Source organism: Papaver somniferum, unplaced genomic scaffold, assembly GCF_003573695.1.
Source record: "Papaver somniferum cultivar HN1 unplaced genomic scaffold, ASM357369v1 unplaced-scaffold_24, whole genome shotgun sequence".
Lineage (NCBI taxonomy): Eukaryota > Viridiplantae > Streptophyta > Magnoliopsida > Ranunculales > Papaveraceae > Papaver > Papaver somniferum.
The window spans coordinates 6,100,650-6,114,645 of NW_020634374.1; the positions used below are offsets into that span (position 1 = coordinate 6,100,650).

The following is a 13,996-nucleotide window of genomic DNA, read 5'->3' on the forward strand; positions in this document are numbered from 1 at the left end:
TGGAGTTGAATTGTTTTGGAATAGATGATGTACAATGTTTATGCATGGGGTGGTGAAGATAGAAATTGAAGTGCACCAGATCCCAACCTGGGTAAGATTGTAGTTTATGTCGCTTCTTATCCTGCCATCTCCAAGGTACGTACTTCTTTTTCTTTAGGTTTCGAGCATATTTAGCACATTGGGTTCTTAAAGAAAATGTTGTATCTTTTATTTTGTTTTACCTCTTATAGTGTGTTAACTTGAATTTAGCTATTTATGTTAAGTCATCTGTCCCAAAGATTGTAAGGCTAACCTCTATGGGCTAGATTGAGCTACTAGATTGGACAAAAAGTATTGCAATCAAGAAAAAAGTGTGGGAAAAAGTTAACACTACTTCTGTCTACTTCTCTCTCCTAGCAAGTGCTCGCAGTTCAACTAGCAGCGAGATTGAAACGCTGAATTATTCAACGCTCAAAAAATGGTCCCGACGCTGAATGGTTCAGCGCTCACAAAAATCACACGGATCACAAAATCATAAAATTTGATCTGATGGCTGAAATTTAAAGCGTTGAATGGTTCAACGCTCAAAAAGTGGTCCCAGCGTCGAATGGTTCAGCGCTCAAAGAAATCACAAAAATCACACGGATCACAAAAATCACAAAATTTGATCTGCCGGCTGAAATTTAAAACGCTGAACCAAACAGCGTTGGACAGTGGTCCCAGATGATGTGGACTGCTAATCTAGCTGCTAGATTAGAAATACCATATGACTTAGGTAGTTGCCCTAGCTGACGTGGATGGCTAATCTAGCTGCTAGATTAGAAGACCATAGGGGTTAGCCTAAGAATTAGTGTATGTGTATTACAGGGTTCATTGCCAAAACCCCCCCCTTATTCCCCAGAGTTTTCCTTAGAGAAATATTTTGTTTTTTTTCCTGAAAGGAGGTTAAAATGTAACAAGGTCAGAAAGACCCCCATTTTGAGCTTACAGAAGACAGTATTACAAGCAGTCTATAATTACTTTCCAATGGGTGATTAAATCCCTGAAAGAGGTTGTTCTAAACCAATTTCCAGCTGAGCCCCATAAGTAAATGAGAGACTTGACTTCATTAATGACTACTGCTTCAGGTCTTGGTGCTTTGGATGCCATAGTTCTTCTGTTTCTTTCTTTCCAGACTGCCCAGCAAATTGAAAAAATTAACAATGGCCAAATTCTCCTACCTCTGTTTCTTCCTCTCCTAAATCCAAGCCTCTAATTGCCCATTTATGGATCCAGATTGTACCCATTTTACATTGTACCCTGCAGTGAAATAGCTCCAGATCTTGTGTACATAGTTGCCATGGAGAAAGAGATGATTGACTGTTTCAGGGCAAAGATTGCAGAGAGAGCAGGTGGCATTCTGTATTGTACATCCTCTTCTCAATAGATTGTCCATAGTCGGCATAGCATTGTAGGAGATTGACCACATGTGAAATTGGACTTTTGGGGGGACAAATTGCACCCAGATGCAATGAAAAGGTATAGCATCCTGTAGAGTTTGAGTTTGAGATTGCTGTACCAGCCACTTGTAGCAAGACTTTGTTGTAAAACCTCCGGTATTAGTGATGTTGACTTCATCTTCCTGATCAGTTAAAGTAGGAGGAGTTCCTAGAACTGCAAATAAGTCCAGCATTTCCTGCATCTCAATAACCTTTAAGTTTCTGCTTAGCCTTAGATTCCATTCGCCATTCTCAACCACTTCCCATATAGATGCATTTTTCTGAGATGAAATCATGAATATTTTAGGAAACCTTTCTTTGAGTGTGAGGTTGTCCTTCCATTTATCCCACCAAAAATATAATGAAGAGCCATTCCTTAACTCAGTTGTTGCCAATTCTTCTATTATGTGTTTTTGTTTCTGTATGCCAGACCAAATACCTCTTGCCTTGAGGTAAAGTTGTGTTTTTAACCCATAAATCTTCTTCTCTACCCTTTCTTTTATTGAGTATAACTTTTCAGAGATGGTATTTTTATTTAGTGAATCTCCAGGTCCACTTTGCTAATAGGGAATTATTTGTGAGTCTTAGTTCTCTAATTCCCAAGCCCCCTTATTCTTTCTTTTGGCCTGCAACACTAGTGCTCCTTAAAGAAATATAATGTTCGTATACCCCGACATGAATTACCAGATGATTGATACCATATCATTGGATCTCGCACTCGAGATAAAAGAGATATCAGTAATCTAATCGAAGTTTATTGTGATACTCTTAACATGTTTCCTGTGTTGGATGTCATCCACTTAATATTTGAAAGTTAGAAGAAGCATGAAATTGAAGAGAGAGAAAATTCTTATTTCATTTAGCATGGATGAATAAGTTGATAGTTAAGATATTTTGGTGTGGATGTGTATGTATAGGCTGTCAGTGAATCCGAAGCCAACGTAATTCGCCAGTGTGTCAATATTTAAAGATCTTTTTGATAGATTAGTAATCAAGTATTATTCCCTCCGTTCTTTTTTAATAGGCCAGTTTCTATAAATAAAAGTTTCAAAAAAATAGGTCAGTTTCCTAATTGGGAAAGTCAAATGTTATTTTATTTTTTGGGACCACTTTTCTCTTAACTTCTTTTGATGACAAGTGTCATGTGGACCACTTCACTTTACTTCTTTTGCTAATAAGTGTCATGGGGACCATTTCACTTCACTTCTTTTATTGACAAGTGTCATGAGGACCACTTTCAATGATTAGTTCTCTTAATTTCCTTAAATTTCGCTAAAAACAAAACTGGCCTATTAAAAAAGAACGGAGGGAATAGAAAATTGAAGTTTACTAATATATTTTGCAGGGGTCTTGAAACGGAAAAGCACACGCATCAAAGTTTATTTGAAATTCACTGGGATACATTTTGTAGGGGTCTTGAAATGGAATGGCTCGCACATTGCGGTGGTCCTCTTTGCTAAGACTGTACATATTCTCTCCGGAGTATTCTGCTAAAGTAGAAAGAATTAATATTGTTTGATTCTGAACATTTTCGACTGAACGTAATTGCGTAAGATACTACTGCATTCTTTTGTTAGTTTTCTGTTTATTTTTTGTGGCCATTAGATACTTGCTTTGGCGGAGAGATAAGAGTCTGAAATTTGGAAGATATTTGTTTTGTATTACAACAATGTTGTTGCATTATGTTTTGCGTCTACAGGTTACCATCTAAAACAAGAATTTTTCTTCACATTCACAATAAAATTTATGCAAGCGCCACCACAACCAGCACCGCCGCCCCAGCACCAACGCTTCGGCAACAAAAATGCAGAACTTGGAGTACAAGTTTGGAAATGTGCAATCTTCGGTTCAAGCAGCAGGCGCATCACGCGTGTGGTTTCACTAGTATACCATAAAAAAGGAAATTAGTTTGAGAACACCAGAAACATAAGTCAATCCTAGAAGCCAAAAACACTTTTTTTTTCTTCGCAAAAAGTAAATATTTTTGATTCTGGAAACGATATCAGAAGTTGACTTCTGAATACTGAACGTATAACCAAACATGCTAGAAATTTAGTTCTAGCTTTTGTTACTTCTAGAAGTTAAAATCATGTATTTACACTACCCCCTGACTGTATTGTCGAGGCTAGTAGTCTTGACAGTCAGTCATGTCTTGTGTTCGAGATGTATCTTCGAATGGTTCTTTTCGTGAAGCCCCCAGCTAGTCCTTATGATTTCCTCTTCCGTGAAGCCCCCTGTCAGTCATAATTCCTGTTTCTCCAAATATTCCTTGTCCCAATGTTTTCCTCCGTCCTCCACGCGTCTTTCTTTCCTTGGTACTAGCCCTCTTTATTGCTTATTTCGAAAGTTCTTCCCTGTTAGTATAAATACCTGTCTTGGTAATTGTCTTGACACTTTGATTCTTTCCAATTCCTCTTTCTTTACTCAACACTCTCGTGATCTCAATGACGTATCATCGGGAAGGTCATTCAGTGTTCCTCGGGTCGACACCTGGTTTGGTGATTAGAAAAGACCATGTAAAAGAGGCTCGTCGTTTACCGTTGGTTCGAGAGGAAGTAGATTGTTTAGTGACTCATCGTCGGGCAGTGCATGCTCGTCTTTGGTCCGAGAGGATAGAACAATCAAAGAAGCATGAAATGGCTGTTCGGGCAAAGGTTTCTCCAGAAGCACTAGGTCGTACTTATTAACTGTTGGTAGATATGGATACCGAATGTGTGGTGGCACGTCGTTCCCTAGATGAGGCTCGCTCTTTCTTGGCGGAGATTGATCAAGTTATTTCCCGTCATCGTGCATCTTAACCATAGGAATTTCATTTATGCTTTCCCTTTGTGTTTTTATTTTTTAAGTCTTGCATTTCGAATGGGTGGCAGTTGGACTCATTAATGGCCGTAATTAATTACCCTTCTATAAAAGGGAGCTTCATTATCTTTTTAAGTCTTAATCCATTTTTTTTTGCAATGTCTCGTGTCCGTCTGGTTTTGGAGATAGTTCGTCTTGAACACCTTTCCCGGGTCCTTCCCATTGTTTTTAATCAACTCACCTATTGCCATGATCATTGGGATATTCATATAGCAAACTCGGAGCATTTGATGGATGAAGCTCGGGATGAAGGTTTCCTGCTGCCTCCTCTATTTTTCTTGTACTACCGCTATTACCAAAGGAAGCATTTGATAACATTCTTCCGGATACTTTCGGCGCTTCGTGGTAAGGACACAGTTGTCATTGCTCTGGCACGGGCGCGGGAGGAGCTTCGCTTGCTTCCTTGATAGTTTGGCTTCGAGTTTTATTTCCTTGTTTCAGATGTAAGACTTCTTTGACAATTTGGTTTTTATTTTCTTGTTTCTGATGTAAGATTATGACTTGTTCCTTTATCGTTTTGTGTGTTATTTTGTTTGTCAATGTCGTGGATGTAGTTATTTGGATTTCATATTTCTTGCTATGTTTTATGAGTTTCCTCCCCTTTTTATTTTGATTCTGGAGAGTGAGCTCTTTATGTAATGGCGGGGATTTCCGAGGTAGGGTGGTGTATGATTGTCGAGTTTGTCCATGTTCGAGGGTATGTAAATGAATCTAGCGATGGCGTATTGGGTAGCGATGTCGAGTTTATGAGTTTATACTATGTGGGGCAAACCCGTGTTTGGCATGTCCGGGGTTCAATCCCAGTGCCTTTTGAGTAGAGTTTGTACCGAGTATGTGGTTGCGTCAATCTAATTTGACGAGTTAGGGTATGATGAAGTAGATGAAGACTTAGAGTAGTAAAAGATGCATTGTTTTATTCAAAACAAAGGGTAGAAATGGGTGTTTCCCTTGTGTTGGGCGTTTTAAATACAGTTCATTTAGGCATAGAACTTCTTTAACCAGGTCCCGTTGATTTTAGAGTTTCGTTTGCCTTTGATTTTGGTGTCGTCGGCATGTTCGAGTTTGTAGTATCCGGGATCGTGGTTTTTCCGGTTTCATGTTTGCAATGTATTGGCATCGAGGACTAGTACCCAGTGAAGTCGCCAAATGTAAACACTCTTAAATTATCATAGGGTAATGAGGAGACTAATCCCAATACACAATACAATTATCTGGACAACCCTATCTCTCTCTGGGAGGATTCTCTCCTTTTATATGCAAAGCCTGACATACATATACCGTACACGTGTACCCTAATACCTTTTCTAGTAAGTCTCCTATTATTATTCGTACACATGTATTATCACAACTGGGATTATTTAGGCGCCCGCTAGTCATCATCTTCGGGACAACCCGCCTATGGGGCAACCCATTCATACCGCGTCATCGTACAGAGTGACCCCGGCCCTGTCAATGGCGGCTTTGGCTTATACCCGGAGACCCCATTGCCGTCCTCGGCTCTTGGTCAAAATCATGTATTAACACATATAAAGCGATTTCTTTTGCTTCTGACTTCTGAAAATGCAGGCTCTTTTAGGTTGTTTCCTACCAATAAAAAAGTCGTTTAAACTAATTACCGGTGGGGTTTTGTGAATTGCATCGGAGAGAAAAACAACTCCCAAAATAATGGAAATTAACCTCAAGAATTGAACCTTTAATTCCAATGAAGAAGTTTACAATTGAGTTATGGCCCCTCGCAGTGCGAATAAAGTGCTCTTCATGTACAAACTCGAAAAAAAACTGTCCTTTTTCTTTCTTTCTTTTTTGAGTAAAAATTAGCAAAGTTTACTCAAAATCCAACCATTTCTTGAAGTAAACACAAGTGGTGGGAGAGATGATTCCATCAGGTGTGCACTCATTCAGACGAGGATAAACTCCGCAAGGAATGGAAGCCAACGCCCCTGTTTTTGAAAGCCCTCTCGTATTTGCACATCGGTAGCATTGTTCGCCCGGTGGAATTTTCGCAAAGTCCCCTTTTCCAGTACTTTCCGCCTCCACAATCTTCTTGTCAAGAATCAGACTCTGCATAAGTCCTTCAATTTCCTGACCAGTTAACTTCTGGGTAAATAAGTCGCGACAGTCCACAGTTAGATTGTTCAGATATTCAGTAATCTCCCCAACTGTTGCAGCCTTCGATTTAGAAATAAACTTCAACACACTAATGTTGCCTTATCAATAAGATTTGTATCCAGTTTCCCTACCTCATTGTACCATACACCACCAGCTACGTCAACCGAGGGTTCAAATCCATTTCCAATAAGATATTTCTTCTTGTTCTGAATGCTAACAACCTCTTTTATCAGTTTGTCCTTGAGAGATTTGATAGACTTGTTAAGAACGGTGTCAGGAATTACTTTGATTTTAAACTTTATTTCCCTCGTCATTATTCCCCTGTCCTCTGTACTTATGATAAGGTCATAGATTATGCGCTCAGCCTCACTGAGTTTCCGAGTATCAGCTCGTTTTCTTTTGAGAGCCCTGCTACTCGGCCCATTTCTGTCAATAGAAACGGGTCAGTAGAATTTTTATAGAGGGATTTACTGTTTAGTCCAGAAAACACGATCTGGACTCCCTAACCCTAGTATATAACATTACGTATAATAATACATATGTTACTACATATTACATACGTAGTATACTAATATATACTAGTAGTAACTAGTATTACTACTAGTATATACTAGTAGTAACTAGTATACTAGTAGTAATTAGTAGTATGTAGTATGTAGTAATAACATATGTAGTATGTAGTATACTAGTAGTAACTAGTATACTAGTAGTAATATGTTATGTATCGATACTACATACTGATATGTAGTATGTTATGTATTGATACTACATATTGACATGTAGTATGTTATATATTGATATGTAGTATGTTATGTATTGATACTACATATTGATATGTAGTATGTTATATATTGATATGTAGTATGTTTGATATGTAGTATGTTATATATTGATACTACATATTGATATATAGTATGTTATGTATTGATACTACATATCAAAAAGAATTGTTATGTATTGATACTACATATTTTACTACTAGTACTAGTTACTACTAGTTTACTAGTATACTATACTATAGTGGTATAATAGTATAATAGTTTAGTATAGTAAAGTAGTTACATAATTTACTAGTAACAATAAGATATTTTTGTTACTACTAGTACAGTACATATTAATATATAGTATCGCCGTATTGATACTACTAGTATGTAGTAACATACTACTAGTAACATTTACATGTGTTGATACTAATTAGACCTGGAAGGGTGTTTTAGAAATTTATAAAATACACTTTATAGTCTCCACGAAGTTTTTGGACTAGAGAGTAAATCTTTTCCACGGATGGACTAGCCATTAACTGGGTCTGCTAGAACTGGACTAGCCAGTCTACATTTTTATATATATTGCATGCAATTAAAATCGTGATTCTTATATATACAGCAAAAAACTGCAAACAAAGGATGCTTCACCTAGTAATTCAAATAAAACTATTTCTCACTTAGTTCGACTAAAACTGAATGGGGAATACAAAGTACCAACATCTGGTAATAACGTTTAATGGGCAGACGATATGCCTAACACTCATTCTGCAACTCTCGTGAAGTTAAAACAGGTGTTAGTCCAGAATTCGTATCGGAAAACAATCGAAATAGCATCATTCAGGAACTCGATTGGACACAATAAAAATAAAACAACCTAACCATGTCTATGAAATTGTAATACAAAGCAGAATCATACCTTTGGAATCTCTTGGTATCGCCGGAAAGATGAAAAATGAACCGCCTTTATTTGGAAGAGTAGGAAAGTGAATGATACTGGAAGAGAAGCTTGGGGTCTATTTATGGTTTTACAAGTAGACGGTAAAAACTACAGTTGAACCTCGATAAATGGATGTTCTTGGGACCAAGAAAAAATACTTGTTTTGGCGGGGTTATTTATTTATCGATAAATGAATATTTATTCATTTAGACAATATTTTCTTAATTAAGAAGTTAAATTGTATAGAAGAAAATGTACAAGTATACTTAAAAATATTGGTCAAAATTCTTATTAATAATTCAATTGACATCCATTTTCTTTTGAATTAATGAATGTCATTTCTAATTTACTTTATAGAAATGTAATGAGCGTCGAACATCTTTTGAACTATCCTAACGAGAATGATCCATTTATGGTGTCTCCAACAGACGAAGAAATTATTGAGTCAGTAATAAATGATGAGAATGATCCTGAACCAGATGATAGTAGCGTCGTACCAAATGTGTCATCTAAAGATTTTTCAAGCGCTAGTCACTTTAAAAATTACTTGCTACAACGCGAGCAAAATATTCCAGAAATTGTGCAAGCATTGCATAAAATTAAGGATACTGTGTATTTTGGTTTGGGTGGAAGAAAAAGACAATCAACCAAAGATAAATTTTTTTGAGTTCATTCCTACATATATTTTTATAAAAATGGTTCAGATTATGTATTTTGGTTTATTTTTATATATATTTTTTATATATAATTCAGTGATTATTCGTTTATATTTCTATAGGGCCTTTAAGGATCCTGTTCTTTTTATTCATTAATGCATTAAGCGAGGTTATTCATTTATCACCTTGGCCCAAGTAGAGACTGGAGAAAATTATTCATTTGGCGAGGTTATTCATTTATCGAGGTTGACCGTAGGTTTGGAATGTTGTTGGGTGGGCTTTGTTATACATTGTTTCCTATTCCTGCCGATGGTCAAGATCCTCAATTTCCAAATATAAGTCAAGCGCGCCGCACACACATTCTGCCGGATATGCCTCCATGAAGTCCACAAGGCCCAATTAGTATTTGGCTTGTCAGTCTGTGGAACCGACAGCCTATCCTCTTGTTCTTTTCATCACTCCCTGTAGCTCATTCACAGTCCATACAACCCATTGCTCCATTCATCTCTTGCTTCAGTTTAGCTACACAAGCCAAGGAATAAAAACCATTATATGTCTGAGCAACACTTCTTCTCTGCCATCTTTCAGCTTAAGCCATTCTCAATTTCAGTTTCCCTACAATGCACAACTCTCTCAGTACCTCCAACTATCAAACCATTTCAGGCGTTCTTATCATCACCATCACCACATCTTGCCATTCCCGATCCTGCAGTTCATCTCAACCAATATTAACAGCACGTGAATCTTCTACAGCTTAGCAATCTCCTGCAATTGCTCCAAACAACAACTAGCAACAGCATCTTTACCCTTCTTTGCTCATGATACTCCAGCCATACTTCAACTGCTGCTGCACAACCAACTTTCTGTGCCAACAGTTCAGCTCAAGCAATCCCTAAGCATTCATCTATTCCATAGGGCTGCACATAGGGTAGGGTGGCGAAATAGGCTGTAAGAAATAGGCCGCTGAATGGCGGGTAAGGAAACAATTACCCGCCACCCTACCCGCCGTTAAACGGGTAAGATCCTACCCGACCCACCAAATGGCGGGTAGGGTGGGTGGCGGGTATAACCGGGTTTTTTCCTTCATTTTTTTTGTGGTACAAGTCTTTCTCAAATATCAGAGATGTGCTTTAAGACTAATATACTCTGTATATAACATAGAAATTGGAACAAAAAAGAATTGTGCACTGAAGATAGTCTGCTTTTGTCCACAGCAGATGACCATTTGGAACCAGCAAGACTAGCATGCAAGGCAGCTGCTTCTTCTCCAAGTTCATCGTCACCAGATATGAACCCACCAAATTGCCTTACTGCTGTGTATTTCATGTTCCATTATTGAACGTGTGAGTCTTTTGCTGGAGGTACATTAGCTAGGTTCTCTTTAGGGACATAAAAGCTAACAACGAATGATGATGCAGAGAATGGCCAGTCGCTTGGGGAGATTTGGGTGATAACTGGAGCAGTCATTTCAATTTTCTTCCTGTATTCGTTCTTCCCTTGAATGTAGTCGAAAAGCCTGCATGTAGCCACACACTCATATTAGTAACACTAGCAGGATGCACAAGTTATACACCAATTACAACAATTTAGACAATTACGCGTTCATTTTTAGTTTCCCCTAGATGTTATAAATTCCGTCCCAACATCTTGGAACCAGGCTGTTAAAGAACACTCTATATTACAGTGTGTTTTTGACCGTCATAGAAACATGATTCCCAGCAATTCCCTGAACATGACCACTATAACATAGCCAAGCACTATCTAACTTGCTGGAAAACATAACAAGTAACCAACTAGATATAAATTTTGGGAACGCAATTTGGGTGTCATAACATAAGTTCTCTGTTTAAATTCATTTTGGAAAATGAAACAGTACTGCTGGTTCGGACTCAAGCCAAACAGACTCCATAGAGACAATCACACCCTTACAAGTTACAACCGTCACACACACCTTTACAAACGTATTCTATAAATGAAGAAACCGTAACATGTTTAATGTTAATAAACCTGCCACACACCGTTCTGTTTATTTCTAAACATCCTCAAAAAAGAAGAAAAAAGAAATCACACAAAGAGAGGGATAGAACGATGAAGACAAAGACGATCAAAAAAAGAATGAAGAAACGGAATGTTCTCGGAAGGCTTTATTCCTGCGGAATCTTCTCTCAAGAGAGATAGAATCCACTTCTGGCAATCGTACACTACGAAATAGATCTGCAACTCGCCAAACTCGAACATGCATTCCATGACTTGGGAAGCACTTCTTCGAGCAAGGCCAGTGTTTCAAAGCTAAAAAGCTTTGCATGATGCTCATAATTGCAGTAGAACACAATCATCATTTATGTGTTTCAAAGCCTACCCCTATGAATGTTGTTATGGTATAATAGAATGTCATCAAAATTACCTAAAAATGTGCTCCACAGATTATGAAATAACTACACTCAGACATACAAAATTAAGGACAGAAAAGAAACAAAATATACCTGAAGCAAACCAGTGGCTACTGTGAACCCATCAGAAAAAGACAAACTTGTCCTATTGTTTTCAATTACAAACAGGAAAATCCTATGACAATCAATTTCGATGGATATGACCACTCGAATATACTATCACGTATTAATACAATATTTTCAAACTCAAGAGTCAAACCTAATCAAAGAATTAAGATTTTACTTGGTTACTCAATTACATGAAAACATTAACATATGCCAAATGTCATATTATAACTTGACTATTACTATCCTACTACATTACACTTGCAATACGTTTATGGTTTCATTCCATGAAACCCATACTACTAGATTAGCTGGGAAAGGCTAGATGAAGCAAATCCATTCCGTACAGCAGAAGCACATTATCATTCAGATCATCAATTGAACATAAATAAGTCAGTATGCTTATTAATCAAGACTCGACAATTAGAAATAATCGCCTTATTTGTCAAACAGCTCTTCACTTTCATAGTAGAAAGATTCAGATGTAGGATAAGGAAAAGCTTCACTTACCCTCATTCTTTGTTGGTTTAGCCCTCCACGTTGCAATAAGCAGAGATCCATTCGTCTTGCGCTCACTCACAAAACCTAAAATTCATACCAAAAGTCCAAAATGTGAATACAAAAATACTAGACAACTGAAGAGCAGCAATTTCCTTTAAAGACATGGGTTCAGAGTCACATAATCAAAATCTCACTGAAATTGTTTGAAATATTGAAAATCTATACATTTAAATACATGGGTTTTAGCTAGAAATCATGAAGAGACAATCCATCAATCACTTTACATATGACCAGAGATTTTAAATCCCATTCAATTGCATTTTGCTCCCATCCCAAACAGAATCCCATTGAAACTCGTCCTCCATGGGGAAAAAACTAAATTCCTAAGAGAAATTACATCAATCAGTTAACATGCATGTTAATTTCACACAATGGCAATCATATTACTCAATTGGTTTCAACTATTTTTATCAAATACACGACAGATTTCAGATATAAAAAGAAAAACCCATTCAGATTATCAAAAAACAAATGATATTTATGTGATCATGAGCTTACCTAAGATTGGAACAATGTATTCTCCATCAGATTTTGGTGAAGGAGGGCCGGAATTGGACTATTAGAGTGTCAACGAACCAACGGAGTAAAGGGTTTTAAACGAGACCCTGAAAGATGAACATGAGATTGATAAGAGTAACGGTCTACGGTTTGAACTTAGAACTGTGAAGAAAGGGGCTGGGAATCTGGGATTTTCTGTGTTCGATTTGAGGTGAAGAAGAAAGAATAAAGGGGTTGGGGGTTTTCTCTGATTTTTATGTGTTCGATTTGAATAAACAGGTAGAGGAATTAACGAAAATGCTATATGACCAGCTCTTTAACCGCCGAGTAACAGCTATTCTGAGGTGGTCATTCATGTGGCAGTTGACGTGGTGGAGAGAAGTTGCCTAACCTTCACACGTCACGTAAAGAAAGAACAAACCCTGGAGAATTTTTGTTGGAGAATTTTTCAGTATTTTTTTTTGGGATTACAAATTTTATCAATGATTCCTCGATCATCATTATAAATCTATGATCTCTCTTAACATAGCAGTCTACCGGAATCGGTTTTAAGGATTGAAGAATAAAAATATCAAAAAATAATAATTCACCGAATTAGGTTACAATATTCAATTTTAATCTGTGCTTCTGCGTTTGTCAGTCAATCATATCTCAAAAATTGGTTGTCACTTAAATAAAGATTTTGTTCAAATTCTAAATTTTACTATGGATTATCCCGTCGAAGGTTGCGATATGTTTCTTTGGCAGCAATAACCATTAATGGCAGACATATTCTACGACAAAGGAAGTGGGGTTTTAGCAGAGAAGAGAAATGGAAAACAGTAGAAAGAAAAATGATTGCTTGAACTTGCTTTATGATTTTGTTTTGTATTCTTCTAGAATTGTGTTTAGTAAACAACATAATCTCAATCGAGAGGAATCGGATCTGCTCACCGAGGAAAATATGGTTTAGGGCGACCTGCCAAAGATAAAAGCTATCTCTCTCCTCCTCGTAACTGACCACATCACAAACGCTGTTATTCCGTTGTCATTGAGCGGGTCGTGTAGCAGGGTTGGCAAATTAAGCTGGAAATGAAAACAATGCAAGGACTATCAAGTCATTTTATTTTATTAGCTTAGCGGGTAGGCGGATAGGATAGGCTAATTTCAAGCTTCACTCGTCATCCTACCCATTTAACGGTGGGTAAGAAATCTCTAACCGTCACCCTATCCGCCATAGGATACGGATAAAACAGTGACGGATAGGGTAAAAATGCGGATACGTGTAGGATATGTGCACCCCTATTTCCGTCTGCATCATTCTTCCAACCTCACTCACTTCAATACCTCTCAATCCTTGTCCAGACATTGCATCACTACATATCATTCTATCTTAGGCACTCAAGCAGCAACACCTACTTTCTTCCATATACTTTCGGCCATCGATTTTTACCCATTAACCAATCATCAAACTCAACCGAACCATTACAAACTCATCTCTCTTGCTTTCATGCAGTATCAATTCCAAAAACCCATTTCTCATAACCTCATTAAAACCCAGGAAATCGATTCAACACCAGAACACCCTAACTTCAACTTCTTCTGTAAATTCCATCATCATCTTCTTCCTATTTTGTAAATTCCCCTAATTTAGAGAATGTGACTGGTGTTGTAATAGACT

General features: G+C 37.5%; 1 protein-coding gene and 1 long non-coding RNA gene across 3 annotated transcripts; both read right to left on the reverse strand.

Moving 5' to 3' along the window:
- Positions 1–6,140: 6,140 nt before the first annotated feature.
- On the reverse strand, positions 6,141–10,108 carry LOC113340967 (DNA-directed RNA polymerase III subunit RPC6-like). Its single transcript, XM_026586011.1, has 3 exons — positions 9,954–10,108; positions 6,557–6,851; positions 6,141–6,485 (listed from the first exon to the last, which is right to left on the reverse strand). The coding sequence occupies exons 1-3, from the start codon at positions 10,106–10,108 to the stop codon at positions 6,141–6,143; spliced, it is 795 nt and encodes a 264-aa protein (XP_026441796.1).
- Positions 10,109–10,126: 18 nt separating this feature from the next.
- On the reverse strand, positions 10,127–13,377 carry LOC113341089. 2 transcript variants are annotated; one of them, XR_003355775.1, is made up of 4 exons: positions 13,270–13,377; positions 12,337–12,443; positions 11,788–11,862; positions 10,127–10,298 (listed from the first exon to the last, which is right to left on the reverse strand). It is a non-coding gene; the product is annotated as an uncharacterized LOC113341089 (long non-coding RNA). The 2 variants fall into 2 exon arrangements; XR_003355774.1 differs by lacking the exon at positions 13,270–13,377 and having other exon boundaries at positions 12,337–13,253.
- Between the last annotated feature and the right edge of the window lie 619 nt (positions 13,378–13,996).